General features: G+C 28.9%; 1 protein-coding gene across 4 annotated transcripts in view; it reads left to right on the plus strand.

Moving 5' to 3' along the window:
• Window positions 1–16,903, plus strand: part of LOC129962593 (band 4.1-like protein 3) — an 83,374-nt gene that overhangs the window by 45,367 nt on the left and 21,104 nt on the right. For all 4 annotated transcript variants that reach the window (XM_056076427.1, XM_056076419.1, XM_056076400.1 and 1 more), the window contains exons 2-6: window positions 13,283–13,486; window positions 15,694–15,798; window positions 15,884–15,926; window positions 16,211–16,286; window positions 16,388–16,432. In XM_056076427.1, coding sequence (XP_055932402.1) covers window positions 13,295–13,486; window positions 15,694–15,798; window positions 15,884–15,926; window positions 16,211–16,286; window positions 16,388–16,432 — 461 coding nt within the window. In that variant the 5' untranslated portion in view covers window positions 13,283–13,294. The remainder of the gene's footprint in view (window positions 1–13,282; window positions 13,487–15,693; window positions 15,799–15,883; window positions 15,927–16,210; window positions 16,287–16,387; window positions 16,433–16,903) is intronic.

A 16,903-nucleotide genomic window follows, 5' to 3' on the forward strand; every position in this document is an offset into this window, starting at 1 on the left:
GCGATTTATTGCTTTTTTGGTTATTAAAAACATAAAGGATGTTGTCCCATTTGGCGACTTATCGCCAACAAAAAGTTACAACTTGGCGTGAATGTCCACCATATACCCGATTCTCCTGCCTGGCCAATAAAGAGCAAGGACATACGAAGTTATCCCCGAAGAAGCACAGAGAAGAAAATGGGGATGAACGCGAAATAGGGAGGAAAGTTATCGAATGTTATATAATATAAATTTTTTACCTGGCAAAAAAAAAAATTTAGGGCTCAAACGATTTTCAGATGAAAAAAAGCCATCATTTTCTAAGTATCGACTCGTGCATAATCTTATAGTCACGTATTGTTTAAAACTAGTTTAAACTGGTTTTTCACGAAAAAAAAAAAAAAAAAAAAAAATTGGAACTCCATTGATTTTGAGATGGTGAAAAACCATCGTTTTTCTAAATGTTGGTAATTGCGAAACATGAGTAATGTAAGAACATGATATTTTTCTGTTGGATTGATACCACACGACTTAAATAATAATAATTATAATATTCTCACATGATAACTTAAAATTTGCAATACCAAATTTCATTTTTTTTTTTTGTCGTGTACCTCAGTTTTGTAGGTGATATTCCACTAATGAAATTTTTATGTTATGAACTAGATCTGTAACATTTACCTCGGTGATATGGCGTGGAATTTGTAGAGGGAGTTGAAAACTCAAGTATCGACTTTATTTTCTGACCACGGTTCAAAGTTACGAGATCTGTCCCGAAATAACCCTGATATTGTTTCAGGACGAAGCATTAATAAATATAACTAATCTCAAACTATATCATTTACAACGACTCTTACCTCTTGACGGATAACTGAAAACATCGAACGCCGATCAGTCCGAGTAATCGATGTCTGTATCTGTAATTCAACTCTGAAGTATATTCGTTGCTAATTAATACAGATAATCCTCACTTCACCAGGGTAACTTCATTACGTATTTAATCTGGATAATCGTTACTTAAAATCCGGTTATCCTGACTTAGTAGCTTTCGGTGCGGATTAACATAATATTTCTTTAATCACTCGTTATATAAAGCAGTTTTTAGTAAATGGAAAAGTTGCCACTTTCTCTGTGTAGGGAAAGAATTATTTATCTTACGGAGCAGTTTATTTACCTGATCGTTTGATATAACAATGCAAAATTTAATTTTTGGCCTAAAAATTAAGTTAAATTTCCGGAAGCAAATATTTTGGAATATTTTTCTGGTGAATCTTTGATAATATTTCAAAGGATTTAATGTTTGCTGAAATTTGTATGGGGAATCTATTTTTTTTTTTTTATTCGTAAAAGGATTAATACATTTTTGAAGAATTCTCTGTACAAATAAACAATAAAATGTTGTCGTTCCAGCAAATAAATTTATCAATTCAATCTAAATAATATGTAACAAAAAAAATTATCCCTGTAATTGAAACTTGTGTTCATTTGAATATCAATCTGTTCTTCACGACTCTGTGTAGGATGTAAACTCTCTTCTGTGTAACTCGTCACATTCAACAAAATTGTGAAGATGAAATTGCCAGTTAGATTTATTATGTTGTCATCCTATCTCGATGTTCATATTTTTCTCTCTTTTGGATTACAATTTTATGCATTTATCTCCTTTATATATTCATTTTCATTTTTAAAGGCACTTCCATTCTTGTCAAATACTTGAAATGTAATTCTACTCTCTAATCAATAGCAATGTCCGGAGATCAAGATCTATCGACTTCAAGTTCTCAATCAACTGCACATCGGTATATCAAACCCTCGATTCTGAATAAGGTATTCCGAACTGCCCCCCCCCCCTTTTTTTTTAAATAAATAATTCATTTTAGAATTGAAACACACACACACACACACACTAAAATATTTTGTTGTGTTCTTTTAAAATCATAACATTAATAGTTTTTTTCAGAGTTGGCAGAATATTCACTTTTTTAGAAATTTTTAGATATTGTTATACTTATCACAGCAAGACAGAAATAAAAAAATAAAATGTTCTAATGAAAGCATTCGGAGCATATATCCTTCTAGAAGGGAATTTTAACAAAATTGACTTTTGGTTTTGCACTTGATACTATAGATTCACATTCGACAATTAAAGTTACCAAAATTATACTAATTCAGTGAGTAAACTCTTTGTATCATAAGTTAAAAGATACAAAATGACCCGAATAGCTTGTTGGTTTGCTTTTCCGGTTTGATCCTTTTTCTTCGTCAATATTTTAAGAATCCCTGGTTCAAGCTTAGAAAAGTTGGCTACTTTGTTTATTCACTGTTTTTTTAGTTACAATAAACATTTATTAAACGCAGTTTCATCAATTCCACATTTATACAGTTATCGGATATTAATGCTTATTTCTATCGATAAATTCATCGCTGTCTGCTTCATTAAAAAGGGAAAGAAAAAAAAGATCACAACTTATGATTCTGTACAAATTTTTTTTAACTAAATCCTTTCCAAATAAACAGGCCATACATGAATATACTACTACTGATTTTCCTACATTTTAGCCGGAATAAAATAGCTCGCTTCAGCCATCAACAGGAATTCCACACTACGCAGTGTGTCTAAAAAGCGTATTTCCGTTTTAGATGGAGTAGGTCACTAATGCTTGCCATGAGGACGATGCGAGTGTGCATTCCTCAAATTACTCGCGCCTGTGCCAAGTTTCGCTTAGCTGCTGTTTCACGTGAGCTCTTCCCCTCCCCCTTCCGCTTGCTGAAGACGCTCATCAAGAAACGCGATCCATCGCCTAAACTTTTGGAGAGGTTACGCTCTGCATCTTGTGAAGTGTCCAGTGTCCCTGTTCTGTCAGCGTCGCGTACTGCAGACCTCTCTTTCTCAATTGTATGCAAAAACTGTTATAAATAACTTGCTGCTTACTTCATTCGTGGCTTCGAAATAAAGTTAATTTCAAGTGGAAATTGTCTGCAACAGACTTGAGAGGGAAATGAAATGTTGATTGGATAAAATCCTTTTTGGTATTGTGAGTTGGGAAAAACTTTTGATGTGAAACATGATCTCGGCTGAGAAACCAACCGGTAAATTGTAGGAATGGCGTAATGTAGTGTTTATTCCGGTTCATTGAATGTTGGTCTGTCGAAAAATACATTGTTTGAAAATCTGTGCACTAAATATAAGAATACAACATCTGTACGTCTTTGAATGGATTGACTTAAAACATTGTGTAAGTGAAAAGAGTATCATTGCAGATTTAATAAACAACTTAAATTATTACGAATTTTGTGTAAATTACATTTTACAATAATTTTAAAGATAGTACAATTTCTGGATCTTACAACACACACACACACACAAATTTATTTCGTGTATCTCGGAAATGACTGTAACGATTTGGATCAAATTTTATAGTTAGATAAGGCTTTCCTTCTTATGTTTATTTATATAGGTGTCTTTCCTGAAAAAACGCGATTTTACACATACATACACCATTTTTTAAAATAATTATTAGAGCTTTTTCTATCTGCTCTCATGCTGACGATGTTATATAGCGCCATCTCGTAAATTTTTGTGGTACTTACATTATTGCCATAGGATGATAAACTACTGGTACCTCAAAATTTCGTGAGATGGCGCTGATGGATGCGAGATGAGGTAAGATTGAAAAATATTCATATGTAGTCAATATGTGATTCGTATCTAAATATTTTCTCTGAAAAAACGATTTTGCAGGGGGGAAAATGCCGAGCAAAGCTTTGTTTCCCAATATTAGTATTATAAATAACAGTTAAGTTTTAAAATTTTATTTTAAAAGTGGAAAAAATCTCATGTTTATTGCCTATTGAGAATTAATTATACATTTATTTTATACAACTTATGTGCAAGCAATATAGCAAATTTAATTTTTAAAAAAATCTATGATTATCGTCTGGCGTTTCAGTTATACCTGATTAAAATAGCATTATAAATCGAATTAAATTAGTTGAATGGGATTTCAATAGTATGTTGATAAACGAAATAAGTTCTAAATTTTACTACGAAATCTATTGCCTTCTGTAAACGAACGCAATAGGCCTTCTTCACGTTCTTTTCCAGTCTTCTCTTAACTTTTAACGCACCTTTGCGATTAACGAACTAATTAGATATTCAAAATGCTCTTCAGGTCACATTTGCTGTTTAAATTCCTAAAAATACAACTAGTTACTTCGATGTGCAACCAGAATTGGTAGTTTCGATCTTGGTCAACGATCTATGTATATTGTTTGAAAATGAAATTATTTGCACTAAATCCTCAATATGTATAAAACCTGGTGTACCATAGCAGAGTCAGTTAAATGCTAAAGGTTGAAATGGCAACCTTAGAATGTATCTTCTATAAATTCAGCGATCATAAATAATTCCAAAAGCATGATATCGATATCTTGGTTCATATATTCCTTGACAATGATCCCGAAACCAGCAGGGAAAACCGCATAGAACCGAAGCCTTGCGTCGTACAACCAAGTAATTTATCATTTCAATGGTTGCGAATGAATCGGGACTGTAATAAAACGTATAATCGGCTGTAATAAACGTATATATTTGTATTATAAACACGTATTTTTTTAAAATTGCTTCTTTTCTATCGCCATTTTAAATCATTTCATATGAAACCAAATAAGAATTCAGCTTGAAGGCCATGAATATGAATTCCATATCAATATTTTTATCATTTATGCTGCACGTGTTCAACAATTTATTAAAGTCCATTCCGGAGACGGATTTACAGCTCTGTCTCGTAATGAATATTTAGAACATCATGGAATCCCATCATATAGGATGAATATGGTAAATAGTTGATTTTAAACATTCCAATAGAATAGGAATTTCAAAAGGATGCGATTCGTGAATTAAAGCTACACGGCTAGACTTCATCGATTCTTCTTTTGAATATCGTATCGATTCTTTTCCTTTGGCTTCCGATTTGAATGATGTAAAAATTTGTGGATGTGCCAAACGTATTCCATGGTGATAGACTTGAAATATATTGTGTTGTTCTCGGATCCATCATTGTCATAGGCAGTTTAAGAATCAATACATGGACAGAACATATTAATTTAAATTAAGTATTCTCTCTAATATAGTTCTTTGGATGGTATCATATTCTTTCAGATCTTAGGTAGTTGAATTCTTTTAATGAAATTTCACTTAATGCAACACTATAAACAGGAGGAAAATTGAAACCAGATTGATCTATAAGACAATTTAAGAATCTAGAAGTGACTAACCATATAATTTAAAGATTTCTGGAAAAGGGTGTGACTGTTCTCTAGAATTTAAACTATTTCCATAATGGAAGAGGCCGGTAACCTTTTGTTCTCGTTAAAAAACCGATTTTAGAATTATATTTACCAAAATAATACTTAGATACTCATTTCACCATCTGGAATTACAAAATATGCATGCTTGAAAACTGAGCTTGTCAAATGTTAAAAAATTAATTTTTTTTTTAATTAATTTATTTTTCGATTTTTCTTAAATGTACTCTAATGAAATATGTTTATGTAGTTATTTGTTATTTAATATTGCCTCATATTAATTTAATAAAGCAAAAAACAGTGATTGTCAGCATTCTTATATAAAAATTTCTTTTTGTGTATGTGTGGACTTCAAACTGTAAGTTGAATTTTCTGATTTTTAGTGACATATTCAGCTTGAGTGAATAATAAATTTAAAATGTATATGTTATAAAAAACAAAAGGAACAGTATATATAATTTTTAATGAGATTTCTGTTGAGGATTGCAATGTCTTTTCAAATTTCATGGATGAAATCTTCACAAGATGATCTTTTTCTCTAGTTGGGAGTTTCATTTGAGGAACGCATAGTGATTTGATGACACAATATCTTTATTTGAATTTCGCACTATTGAGTCCGCTCAGAATTGAGTGAGACAAATCTGTTATTTTTTTATTAATCGCTTTTTAGAGGAAGTATTTTTTTTTTTTTTTTTTTTTTTTGTGAAAAGAAAAGATTGAGCTAAACAAGAACAGAAAGATATGAAAATTTTTACGAAATATTAAATGGATTCACCTTCTTTTCTTGAAAATAAAACCGTAATTATGCATTATCAAGGGCACAGGTTGCCAACCCTTGCCATGGATAATACTGCTTTATAGAATCCACCAAGTTCATGAGTCTTCGAGAAAAAAATATATCGTATTGCTAATTGTTTAATTTTAATTAATTGGTTAAAGATATTTTGAACCTGCTCCACGCTATTGATTTAGGTATATTAAAAAAAATAATCTGGGAATGAAATCACATTATCATAGGAGGATTAATTTCCTAGAATCAGTAAAACTGCTTTTTACATATAATAAAAATAAGCCAACACTTAAATTTAGAGCGAAAAATGTTGGCTGGAAAGAAGTTGATTATCTTATTTTGTAATCTCTGATTTTTCTTTCATATTTGTTGGTCAAAAGAGTACTTTTTCAACATTGTAATGATTGACTTTTCTTTCTGATTGCAACCAATAAAATGGTGGTTTTTTGCAATAATACTGTTTGGGAGTTGCGTAATTTTTGTGGTTGCAAATATATTTGATGTGAAAAAAAATGAATTAATTTAAGATTGTCGAGATGGAATTTAATAAATGTTTGCGATGAGTGATTAAAAGAAGAACTTAATTCCATCTCAAAACATTAGTTTCAAATATTGCTATATTCAAAACTAGGTCATCTATCACAACTTTAAGAATCAGGGATAGATAATATTCTTTACTTTTTGACTATTATACTGAATTTATTTTTGCCTGCAACTTTCCCATGCTTCCCAGTGCATGTGAGAGAGATTTAAAATTATTTATTTGATAAGATGTTCAATTTAAGGCAAAGGTACATGACATTTATAATAATCTTTGCAAAGTCTTTTCAAGTTTTAAAATTATTTAAATTCATTATTTTACGTTAATGTTTTTTCAAGTAATCGAAATTTCGTTTATTTTTAACTCAAAATTTACATAAAATTTCAAAAATATTGCATCTAGATTTCAGTAATTCTTGTTACAATTCTGTGTCTAAAAAAAAAAAAAAAAAAAAAATACCCATTGCAGGCATTTATTAATTGAGGTCAATTTATTCGATTTTGATATTAAAGCCTAACCATTTATTTTCAGAAATTTTAAACATACTGCTAAAATTAAATAGATTTAAATACTTAGAGAAATAATATTTCTTGCCAAAAATAAAATCATTTCATTCTCTTTTGTATGATATAACAGTCAGTGAGTTTTCATCAACCATTATATTTAAGAGTCTCAACTTTTAAGGGATAAAATGTGACCATTTAAATGCTCCTATGAGAAATATACAAGTTGTTTTCCAAAGATAATGTTTAATGGTAAATGTTAGTTAATAGCATTTAAAAATTAAAATAATACATAGAAATGGGGCAACTTGAGTGAAAGAATGAAAAATTTAAGCAGATGGAAAGAAAAGAATTTCTTTTACGATGTTAAAAAGAGAATTTATTTAGAGGAGAGAAGTGGTAATTATGAGTTCTAGAAAATTATTTTCTGCTTGAAAAGGTTTTACGTCTTTAGAAAAATGAATGAAGTGCTAATTTAGAGAATTTCTCTTAAGAATGACTAGAACACTCAAAGCTAAAAGCCTCAACATCAAAAATTCGAACGTAGGCAGGTTTCAGGTTTCTAGGGTTTTAAAAGATGGGCTGACAGTTGAAAAGGCTATACCTCACGCGTGCATCATGTGCGACAGCATTGGAATGGTTTCCGGAGACGTGATGCATTTTTCAATTCGAACTCTGCCTTCTTTCTCTACGAGATTGCGTTCGCTTCATTATATTTTTATCGTCATTCACCTTTTGGGTGTGTGTGCGTGGGAGTTTTTTTTTTTTCATGGGTTTTTTTTCTTTTATCTTTCCCTGTCAATAATTTTTTTTCTTCCCTCCATGACTTTATTCTCTCTTTCACTCTCTTTTCATTCCATTCAGCAAATTTCGTGTGCAAGTGTATCCTTCCGGTCTTTTTTTTTTTTGTTGGATATAGAGGAAAGATGGGTACTATTCCTCCCTCCCTACACACATCAGTGATGTTTTAGATTACTACCAGGTATCACGAATGCTCAATGCATATATGGGTAAGTGGATTTGTTGGGGGGGGGGGAAACGTATTTTCATAATATTTGATTATTTTTTTCTTTTTAGATTGTCAGACTTTTTGCATGTTAATCTTACCGTACTTTTATTTAATAGTATATTGGAAACACGAAATTGGGTGAATTTTTATTCTTGATACAAATATTGAATATTGTTTATATTGAATACAAATATTTTTAATTTCGATGACTATTAAAGACTTTTAATGATTAATTTGAAAATTTTACCATTCATTGTGTAACCCGCCATAGGTACAACTGGTTTTTGTACTGCATAAAATGGTTCAAATTATAACCTCCTAGTGTTTCGTGTGATGGATGTTTTAGTTAGTTTATAAATATTTGAAATATACTTTATATATATTTGAAAGAAAAATTTGATTTCTTGTTTCCTTAGCTTATTATATTGTGGGATAAAAAGTAAATTATTCGACTTAAAATTTTGAAATTGAAAGTTTTTACGAAATTAAAGTTAGGATAGTTAATATATTTCAGATCTACATAAGCAGATATTTAATTTGAAATAAAGCGTTAATATTAGCTTTTATCATTAATATTAAGGTTATTTCAGTACATTAGTCGGATTGTAAAGGTTGCATTATCGCACTGGTAATGGGGTCAGTTTTTATACGCTTAATTTATTATTATTATTATTATTATTTTGAAGCAAGGAATGAATGTTTATTCTTATGAAAAACGATTCAATACTTCATCGTATGTTGAAATATTTTTAAAAATTCTTTTTTTTTTCCCCCCGTTTATTTAAATATCTGTCACCTCCAGACGTTTTTAAATACAATGTTATAAAAAAAAAAAAAAAAAACGAACATTCTTTTTTTTTATTTTTAAGATTTTTTTGACAACCATTTTAATGCTTTTCGATTCTTGGTGTTTTCCTGAAAATTAACCAGTTAAGTGCATTCAACGTATATGCATATCAATCCAAATCTTCATTTTGGCATGGTCGATGTGGAATTTTTTATCCAATGAAAATAAAATCTTAATTAACTTTGATTTTTTTTTTTTTTTTTTTTTTTTTTTTTTGCAAAATTTACTATGCAACCATTATTTGTATTGCGTTCGACATGTATATGCTTTAGCGCTTGACTTTAAAAGAAGGGACTTGAGGAATTTTTAAAAAATCAATTCCGGTATTAACTGGTTAAATGCTTTTTTTTCTTCTTTTATTTGTAGGGAAATATGAAAAAAATCATACGGCGTGGAAATTTCGAAATGTGCTGACTCATCATTTATTCGTATTAAAACAGGTTTTCCTGTTACCGACCATTATTTAAAAAAAAAAAAAAAGTTTTTTCCCCCCATATCTTTTAATACTTAATTATTTCCCCTCTTTTACTGTATTGTTCTTCATGCAAAGGTTTTTTTTTTAGGTTTGTGTTTACCTCTGAGAAAGTGTCTGAAAATTTAAATTTTATTCTTATAAATTAATAAAACAAATCGGATAGAACAAAAATGTAATCTACAGTATTCATATACTTCTGATAATAAAACGAACCAAATTTTTGATTGTTTCTGTGAAAGAAAGGTTATGAAATGTATTTATTCTTTTTGTTCATTGAGCAAAAGGTATCTACGTCTGTGATCACTAGGTCCTCTGCACCTGTGGCATCCGGTTTTAAAGATGCTCTCATCTCTAGATTTGAGATGTACTTTACGTGGGAAGTTGCGATTTTGGGTGTGATTTGAATGCAAATGCGAATGCGAATGCGGAGACGCTTACGAAATACACTAAAATAATTAGAAGCCATACTTTTGTAAAGCTATGATGTTTTTGCTTGAAATAGGATTTATTGAAATTTATTGCTCTATACTTTGAAAAAATGGTCGTATTAATTCTCATGTTGCAATTGTTTATGTACTTCACAATTATTTAATATGAAGGAAATGTAATAAATTGCTTAAATAAATCCGTCGAATAGTGTTTAGTAATGCGTAGATGTCAGTTTTATAATTTTGATGTTGTAAGCATAATGCAAGATCATATTTGTTTCCAATAAATATTTAGGATTCATTTCTTATCTTTTAATGAAGGATTATATATATATATATATATATATAATATTGGTTAAATTTCAAACCCTCAAAGAAAATTTTAAAAATGGCAAAAAATAATTAAAAACAAATTCGTTGAATCGGTGATTTTCGTCAACAAATGTTATGTGACGATTCTGCTTTTATTATGTGGAAGTATAATAAATGATCGATTATTTTGGCTTATATGTAGTGAGGCTTTTAGGTAGATTCCTATAGGAAGACAACCTATTTCAATGGGTCTCATGACAAGACTTCAGGAAAATTTCTTCTGTTCTTTACCGTTCATGGTCCTTAGAATCCAAAACCACCATTCGTTCAAAAGTTTATAATATGCGTATAATCCTTTGCCCATGTTATCTTGTAAATAGGTTAACAAGAGTTATTTTGTTTGGATTTTAACTGGCTTGGTAGATTGTTAAAAATTTAAAAATCCCGGACGAGTTTGTAAATAGTCCATACAGCTCAAAGGGAATGGAAAAGGTGGGGGTTGAAAATTTCATTTCGCTATAACTTTAATGTTGGAGAAAATTTCAGTTAGCCAAATTAGCACTTCATTAAGACAAACAACTTTTGCAGGTTTACGATAATTGCAATTTTTAGAAATTAGGGGCTGAAAAGTGATTTTTAAATCCTAATTTTGACTCCTCCTAACACCAACAATTTATGTTGCCAGATAGTAATTTAGATGGAAAGGAATCTACATTTTGCCTTCCAGCTTGTCGATGGATTTTTTTTTTTTTAATGTATATAGTTAGAAAGAGAGTCCGAGTTTTTCCGAAAAGAGTATCAAAGTTGATTTTGAATCTGATTTTCGTGATGTGAAGGCTTGAAAAACCCATGCGCAACCAGATAATTTTAAAGCCCGTTTTTCGTAACCCTGAAAGATATTTAGGAAAAGCACTTTTCTATTCGAAAATAGTTCACTAGTGATATGATCAAATTTGAAGAAAAAATGGCATATAAATGTGTCAGAAAGCTTTGCGATGTTGAGTTGCGAGGGCTATCTCGAGTACAACCTTTAAGTAATTATTTGTGAAAATGCAAAGGAAATAAGAGAAATTAGCAATATTCATGAATTTTCTTATCAGAATATTATAATTAATATTTCTAAAATGTAATTAAAAAATTGATAACTTATAAAAAAGTTTGTTAAAATTTTAATACCAGGTAGTACTTGCAAAATTTTTGTATAATTTCGAATAAACAGTTTTGCGAAACCTTCATTCAAGAAAAGAAATCATTCCAAATTTTGTGCTTGTTAAAAGAATTCCGATTATTTGAGGTTATTAGTCCCTATTCGTTCGAATAATCGAGATTTTACTGTAGAAATATATACGTAAATATATTTATTTAATCGTAGTTTCAAAATATATTTTTTTCATAAAAAGTTAAAATATATGTATATAAAATAATTTTATTTCAATTCATGTATCAACTTTAAAGTAGAATTTATGTAACTTAATGTACGAAACTATAGATTTATATTTAGTTTAGGAATAAAACGTATTTTATATAATATAAATGAGCTTCGATCTCTGACTAATATACTGGATAATATATTTGAAAAATTTATTCAGAAATAGACACTAAAATGTACATTTCTGTAATTAAATGCTCCGGTCATCGCCCCTTTAATTAAACTTAAATCCCATTGGGTTTTATTCTAAGATATTTTGTATATAATTTGATTCGCGGAATTTCGTTCATAACATAAAAAAAAAAATCCAAAATGTGTTGAGAGCTATTAAAATGTCGGAATAATCTTTTTTATGAGTAACATCATCGTTGAACTATGCCGTGAAGCAATTTTCTTTCCCCTGCATGGTTTCGGATGACGTGCTTTGCCATTTTTCTGCTGCTCCTACACTATTGATGGCAGTTAAGCGGTAATTTGCATTGTTGGCAGGAGATGAGGGAATCATATATTATGAATTGCTTGCTGTTGTTGAGGTAATTGCGGATGCTGTAGTCGCCGTTTAAAAACGTTTAAGTTTGAAGTGTGGGAAATATTTAAAAGTAAAAACCATTATTAAAGAAAAACCGTTTATTAGCTATATAGTCTTCCGAAAAATATATTTATAAAAACATCATTTAATCTGTTCTTAGATCGTACAGAATTACAATCCAAAGTGCAGCTCATTGACTTGTAAATAACTACGATACATCAAAAATAATTATTTTAAATTTATTTATTCATTCTTTAAGCAAATGGCGAAAATGTTGTATTATAGGAAACTTAAAAAGTAAGTTAGCTTTTAAAATCAATAATAAGTTGTTTGGTTATTTCTAAACCGGAATTTCTTAACTTCGTTAACAACGACGGATTAATAACTAGGCAACTGCTAGGCTGAGGGGGCCCCAAACGTCAGCTCTTTCCCTAATTGCCAAATAAATAAGTTTTTAAAAAAATACAAACTTTATTTATAAAATATTAAGATAATATTAATTCTTTAACAAGTGTAATAATTAATCAAGTTCTTATATTAGAATATATGGATAAAACCGAACATTTGCTTCAATAATATTTTGTACAAATGTTGGTGGCAGATTGTCTGGGATCATAATAGATAAAATGGAAATGCATATTTACGAAATTAATAAAATTTTAAAAAATATCAACCTACAATAAACTGCCATCGAGTTAAAAAAGTGCTGAAACATTAAACTAAATTGGTCATTTTATTAAAAAAGGGGGGCCTCAAAATGTACATTGCTTAGGGCCACAAAATATATAAATCATCCTTTGGTCGCGAGACTTAATCTTGAGATAACAGACAGTGTATCACATTCACGAATCATAATTCTTTTTATTAAATTTTTCCTTGATTCCCCCCTCACTCACCTCCCATAAAAAAAAGTGAAATGGCTGTTGTGTCTACCAAATTTTCTGATCTAATTTACAATTGCGTAGAACTTCTGAGAATTTTGCTGCATTTAGATTTAATTCAAACAACTTGATGCTTAAAGATTTCATAAATATTTAAATGAATGCAATAAAATGTTGCCTTATGTATGCATTTTTGAACATTTTATGCATATTTAATGTATTATAAAAGAATCTTTCTTTATACTTTTCCAGTTTCTATTAGTGATGGCAGAGGAAAAAGGGGACGCAGAAGATCAAAAATCGACAGCTGACGACAAGAAGAATGCCCATGAAACGGAAACCAATTCTTCACAAAGTTCCCCTCGAGGGCGACGTTCATCAGTCTCTGGAAAGGCAAAGCCTGGTCTATGTAGAGTTCGACTTCTAGATGGCACAGACTATGAAATAGAAATTGATGTAAGTGACAATTATTGCTGTAGGTCTTCTTAGAATCCTTCATTCTTTGTTAGATTCTGAATATATTGGGCTATGAAGTTTGTTTTCTGTCTCTATTGAATGGAATGATTCAATACATTTTTGATAGATTACAGCGTAATGACATCTTATATTATTATTTGTTCAGAACTTTTATTATTTCATAACTAAAAAGGAAGTAACAAAATATAATATCAATGATTTCATATATATTAAAGCTGTGTCTTTCAAACATAAGCAAAAAATGACTTATAAATGGATGAACATATAATAGAAATTCGAATAATTTTTGTTATTACAAAGGGAAATAACCAAATTATTGCTTTAAATGCACATTCATTTAAAAGTGATTACATTTTTTTAATTGTACTTGCATATTATTACATAGTAACAGAACAACTGTACAGAAGAATATCTGGATGCTCAGAGAAATGTATATTTATTAGATAAATCAATCTCGTGAAGAGAGAAATAATAACAGAAACAAAAAAATTAGGAATTTTGGTGGACGGAGAACATAAAGCTTAAGTCTTCCTTCATGTAAATTCAAGAATTTTATCAAGAGTTATAAATGAACGAAAGCTTTCAATTAAAACAACATATAAATGAAAAACATAGAAACAGAGTTTTATCATAATTGTTATAATTATGTTCATATTTTCCTTTTCTCTTAAGCTAAGTTAATTCTGTACTATTTGAAACTTTCAGTTAGCTGTTTTAAAAAGTTTTCAGTATGCAATATCTATTTCTTCTTAATGTATATGGAAAATAACATTACCTATTTTCTGACTAGTTGTGTGCAATTCTTTGATAGATTTCTCAGTATGCATTCATAAATTTAACAAAAGTGTTTTGCATATGTAATCCCCCCCCCCCCACACACACCACACACTGATTTTATTGAAAGTGGCTTCTGTGTGCAAATCTTTGGATGCCTGAAGACATAGAATATTGATCATTTTTCACCTCTATTTAAAATTTGTAAAAAGAAAGCACAAGAAGTATAAATACCTGGACGATCTTGATTTCTTCTTTCTGGTATTCAGAACTCTCATCTAATTTCATGGTCGGTCTGTATTTAAAATATATATATCGATTTTTCTACCATTAGTCAGTGTAGTTTACATTGTCTTTTTGAGTAATGTAGCATAGTTAAATCTTAATCAGAATATCATAAGAAATCATCATTGAATCTTCAGCATGTAATTGATTTTTATTTTCTTTCTATTATATCGTGCTTTTCTTGAAAGGTGTAATAGTTCTAATATTGCAATTATCAAATTTGATTAGTAAATAATCTCCAAAGAATAGTTTGCTTTTTGTCATTTTAAACAATATCCATTTAATCAATAATATTATATTGTACAATTTTTATTGTTATATCCATAATTATATATTGTTAAGTGTGAGTTGTCTTTCTACGTCTGGAAGGCTTAACTTTCTTTGATGATAAAAAAAAATTATAATGTTCCTTTCCAATCATGTAAAGTAATTTTTTTAATATAAATTTTCATTTACTATATCTTGAACAATTCAGATTTTTTGAGGAATGATTAGCTTATTACCTCTGGAATGTTCACAGATTGAATCTTATTTGTTAATCTTCAGTTAAAAAGAAAATGAAACTTGGAATGTACATTATTATTTATATTAGAAAAAAAAAGGGATTTTAAGTGTATGAATATTGTTTATATATCTATTGTAGCATATGAAATTTCATATTTGAAAAAGAAGCACTTTGATATTTTTAATTTGTAGTTCTATTTAAATCTAAAATTTTTTTAATTGTCTATTTTAATCATTTATTTCAATAATTACATACTCTGAATTTATATAATTCTTGCTTTAAAAACATACCTTTTAAATGAGACTAACCATTGAGAGAGCAAAAAAGGTTTATAAAATTTTAACTTTTAACATAATAAATAATAATAGAATTGAATTATAAATGATAATAGAATTGAAGGAGAAATGCTTAAATGATCTTTCCTCGACCTATTTTAGTGATAATATCATAAGGTAATGTAAACATAGGTTTTTATAAGTTGATTGTTTTCTGAAATTGATAAGTTATATTTTGTGTATCAGAATTTAAAATCTAATATATAAAATGTAATTTTGTGCCTTTTCAAATTGCTTTTGACCCTTTTTTTATTCTAATTTTTGCTTTAACTTTCTGATCTTTATAGAGACGTTCTAAAGGGGGAGAACTTTTTGACAAAATTTGTGAATATTTAAATATAATGGAGAAAGATTATTTTGGTCTGACTTATCGTGATCATGAAGATGCTAGGGTATGTAGTGTCTTTTATTTTTAAAAAATTACTTTATTATATGGAGAGAAAAGAATTACCGATTTTTCTTCTTTTTATTTTTCAGAATTGGATTAATTTTGACAAAAGAATTGGCAAGCAAATGAAAAGTATGTTTGCAACTTTTTTCTCTTCATTTCTACTTTACATATAGATTTGTTTAATTCCTTTATTTTTATTCAAAAAATTGAAAATTTAAATAGTTTGTAAATAATGTTTTTACTTGAAATAAACTTTTGCAAACTTTTGAGCATTTTAAAATATTGAAAATGTTGATACTATTATGCATCAATGTAATTTCAAATTTTAAATCGTAATTTATCTTTATAGTATTAGATATATTTATTATGTTGCATTATTCCATGGAATTAAAAATCTAAAATTTTATTTTTAGATTTACCATGGGTTTTCAATTTTGAAGTAAAATTTTATCCTCCTGACCCCGCTCAATTACAAGAAGATATTACCAGGTTAGTTATTGAGAGATAGATATTTTTTAGTGTCTGTTTTGTGCTTAAAAAAGATGTCTATGCATTAACATATTTGTAATGTTATATGTATTTTTCAATAGGTACCAATTGTGCCTACAAATAAGAAATGATATTCTTTGTGGGAAGTAAGTATTTATCCATTATATATATATATATATATATTTCTCGTATTAAATTCTAAAAATAAAATATTCAAAACTTAAATTTTGAAATCTTATTGAGCTATTGTATTTGTAGTTAAATTTACTAATGCACCAAGTATATGAAATCTGTTCTATGTATTTTAAGGTATTAATATCCTCTGTGTTATTTTATTAATATTTCCAAAAGAAGCTAATTTTTCAAATAAATATTAATCTGCTAATGCACAGTTTTCCATTGGTAGGACAGCCACACTTCCCCTCTCTTTCTTGAAACAAGCATTCCTTTGCATAGGAAATTAATATATATATATTCACAAATTCTGAAATAATTTTTAGCTGGCATACATTATCCATTAACTAGATTATGAAGTCAAAGGATTATTATTGTGAAATTGTTTTTTTTAATACTTATTTTCAAGATAATGCAAGGAATCTGAATGTAATATGTATTTT

Source organism: Argiope bruennichi, chromosome 1 (assembly GCF_947563725.1).
Source record: "Argiope bruennichi chromosome 1, qqArgBrue1.1, whole genome shotgun sequence".
Classification (NCBI taxonomy): Eukaryota; Metazoa; Arthropoda; class Arachnida; order Araneae; family Araneidae; genus Argiope; species Argiope bruennichi.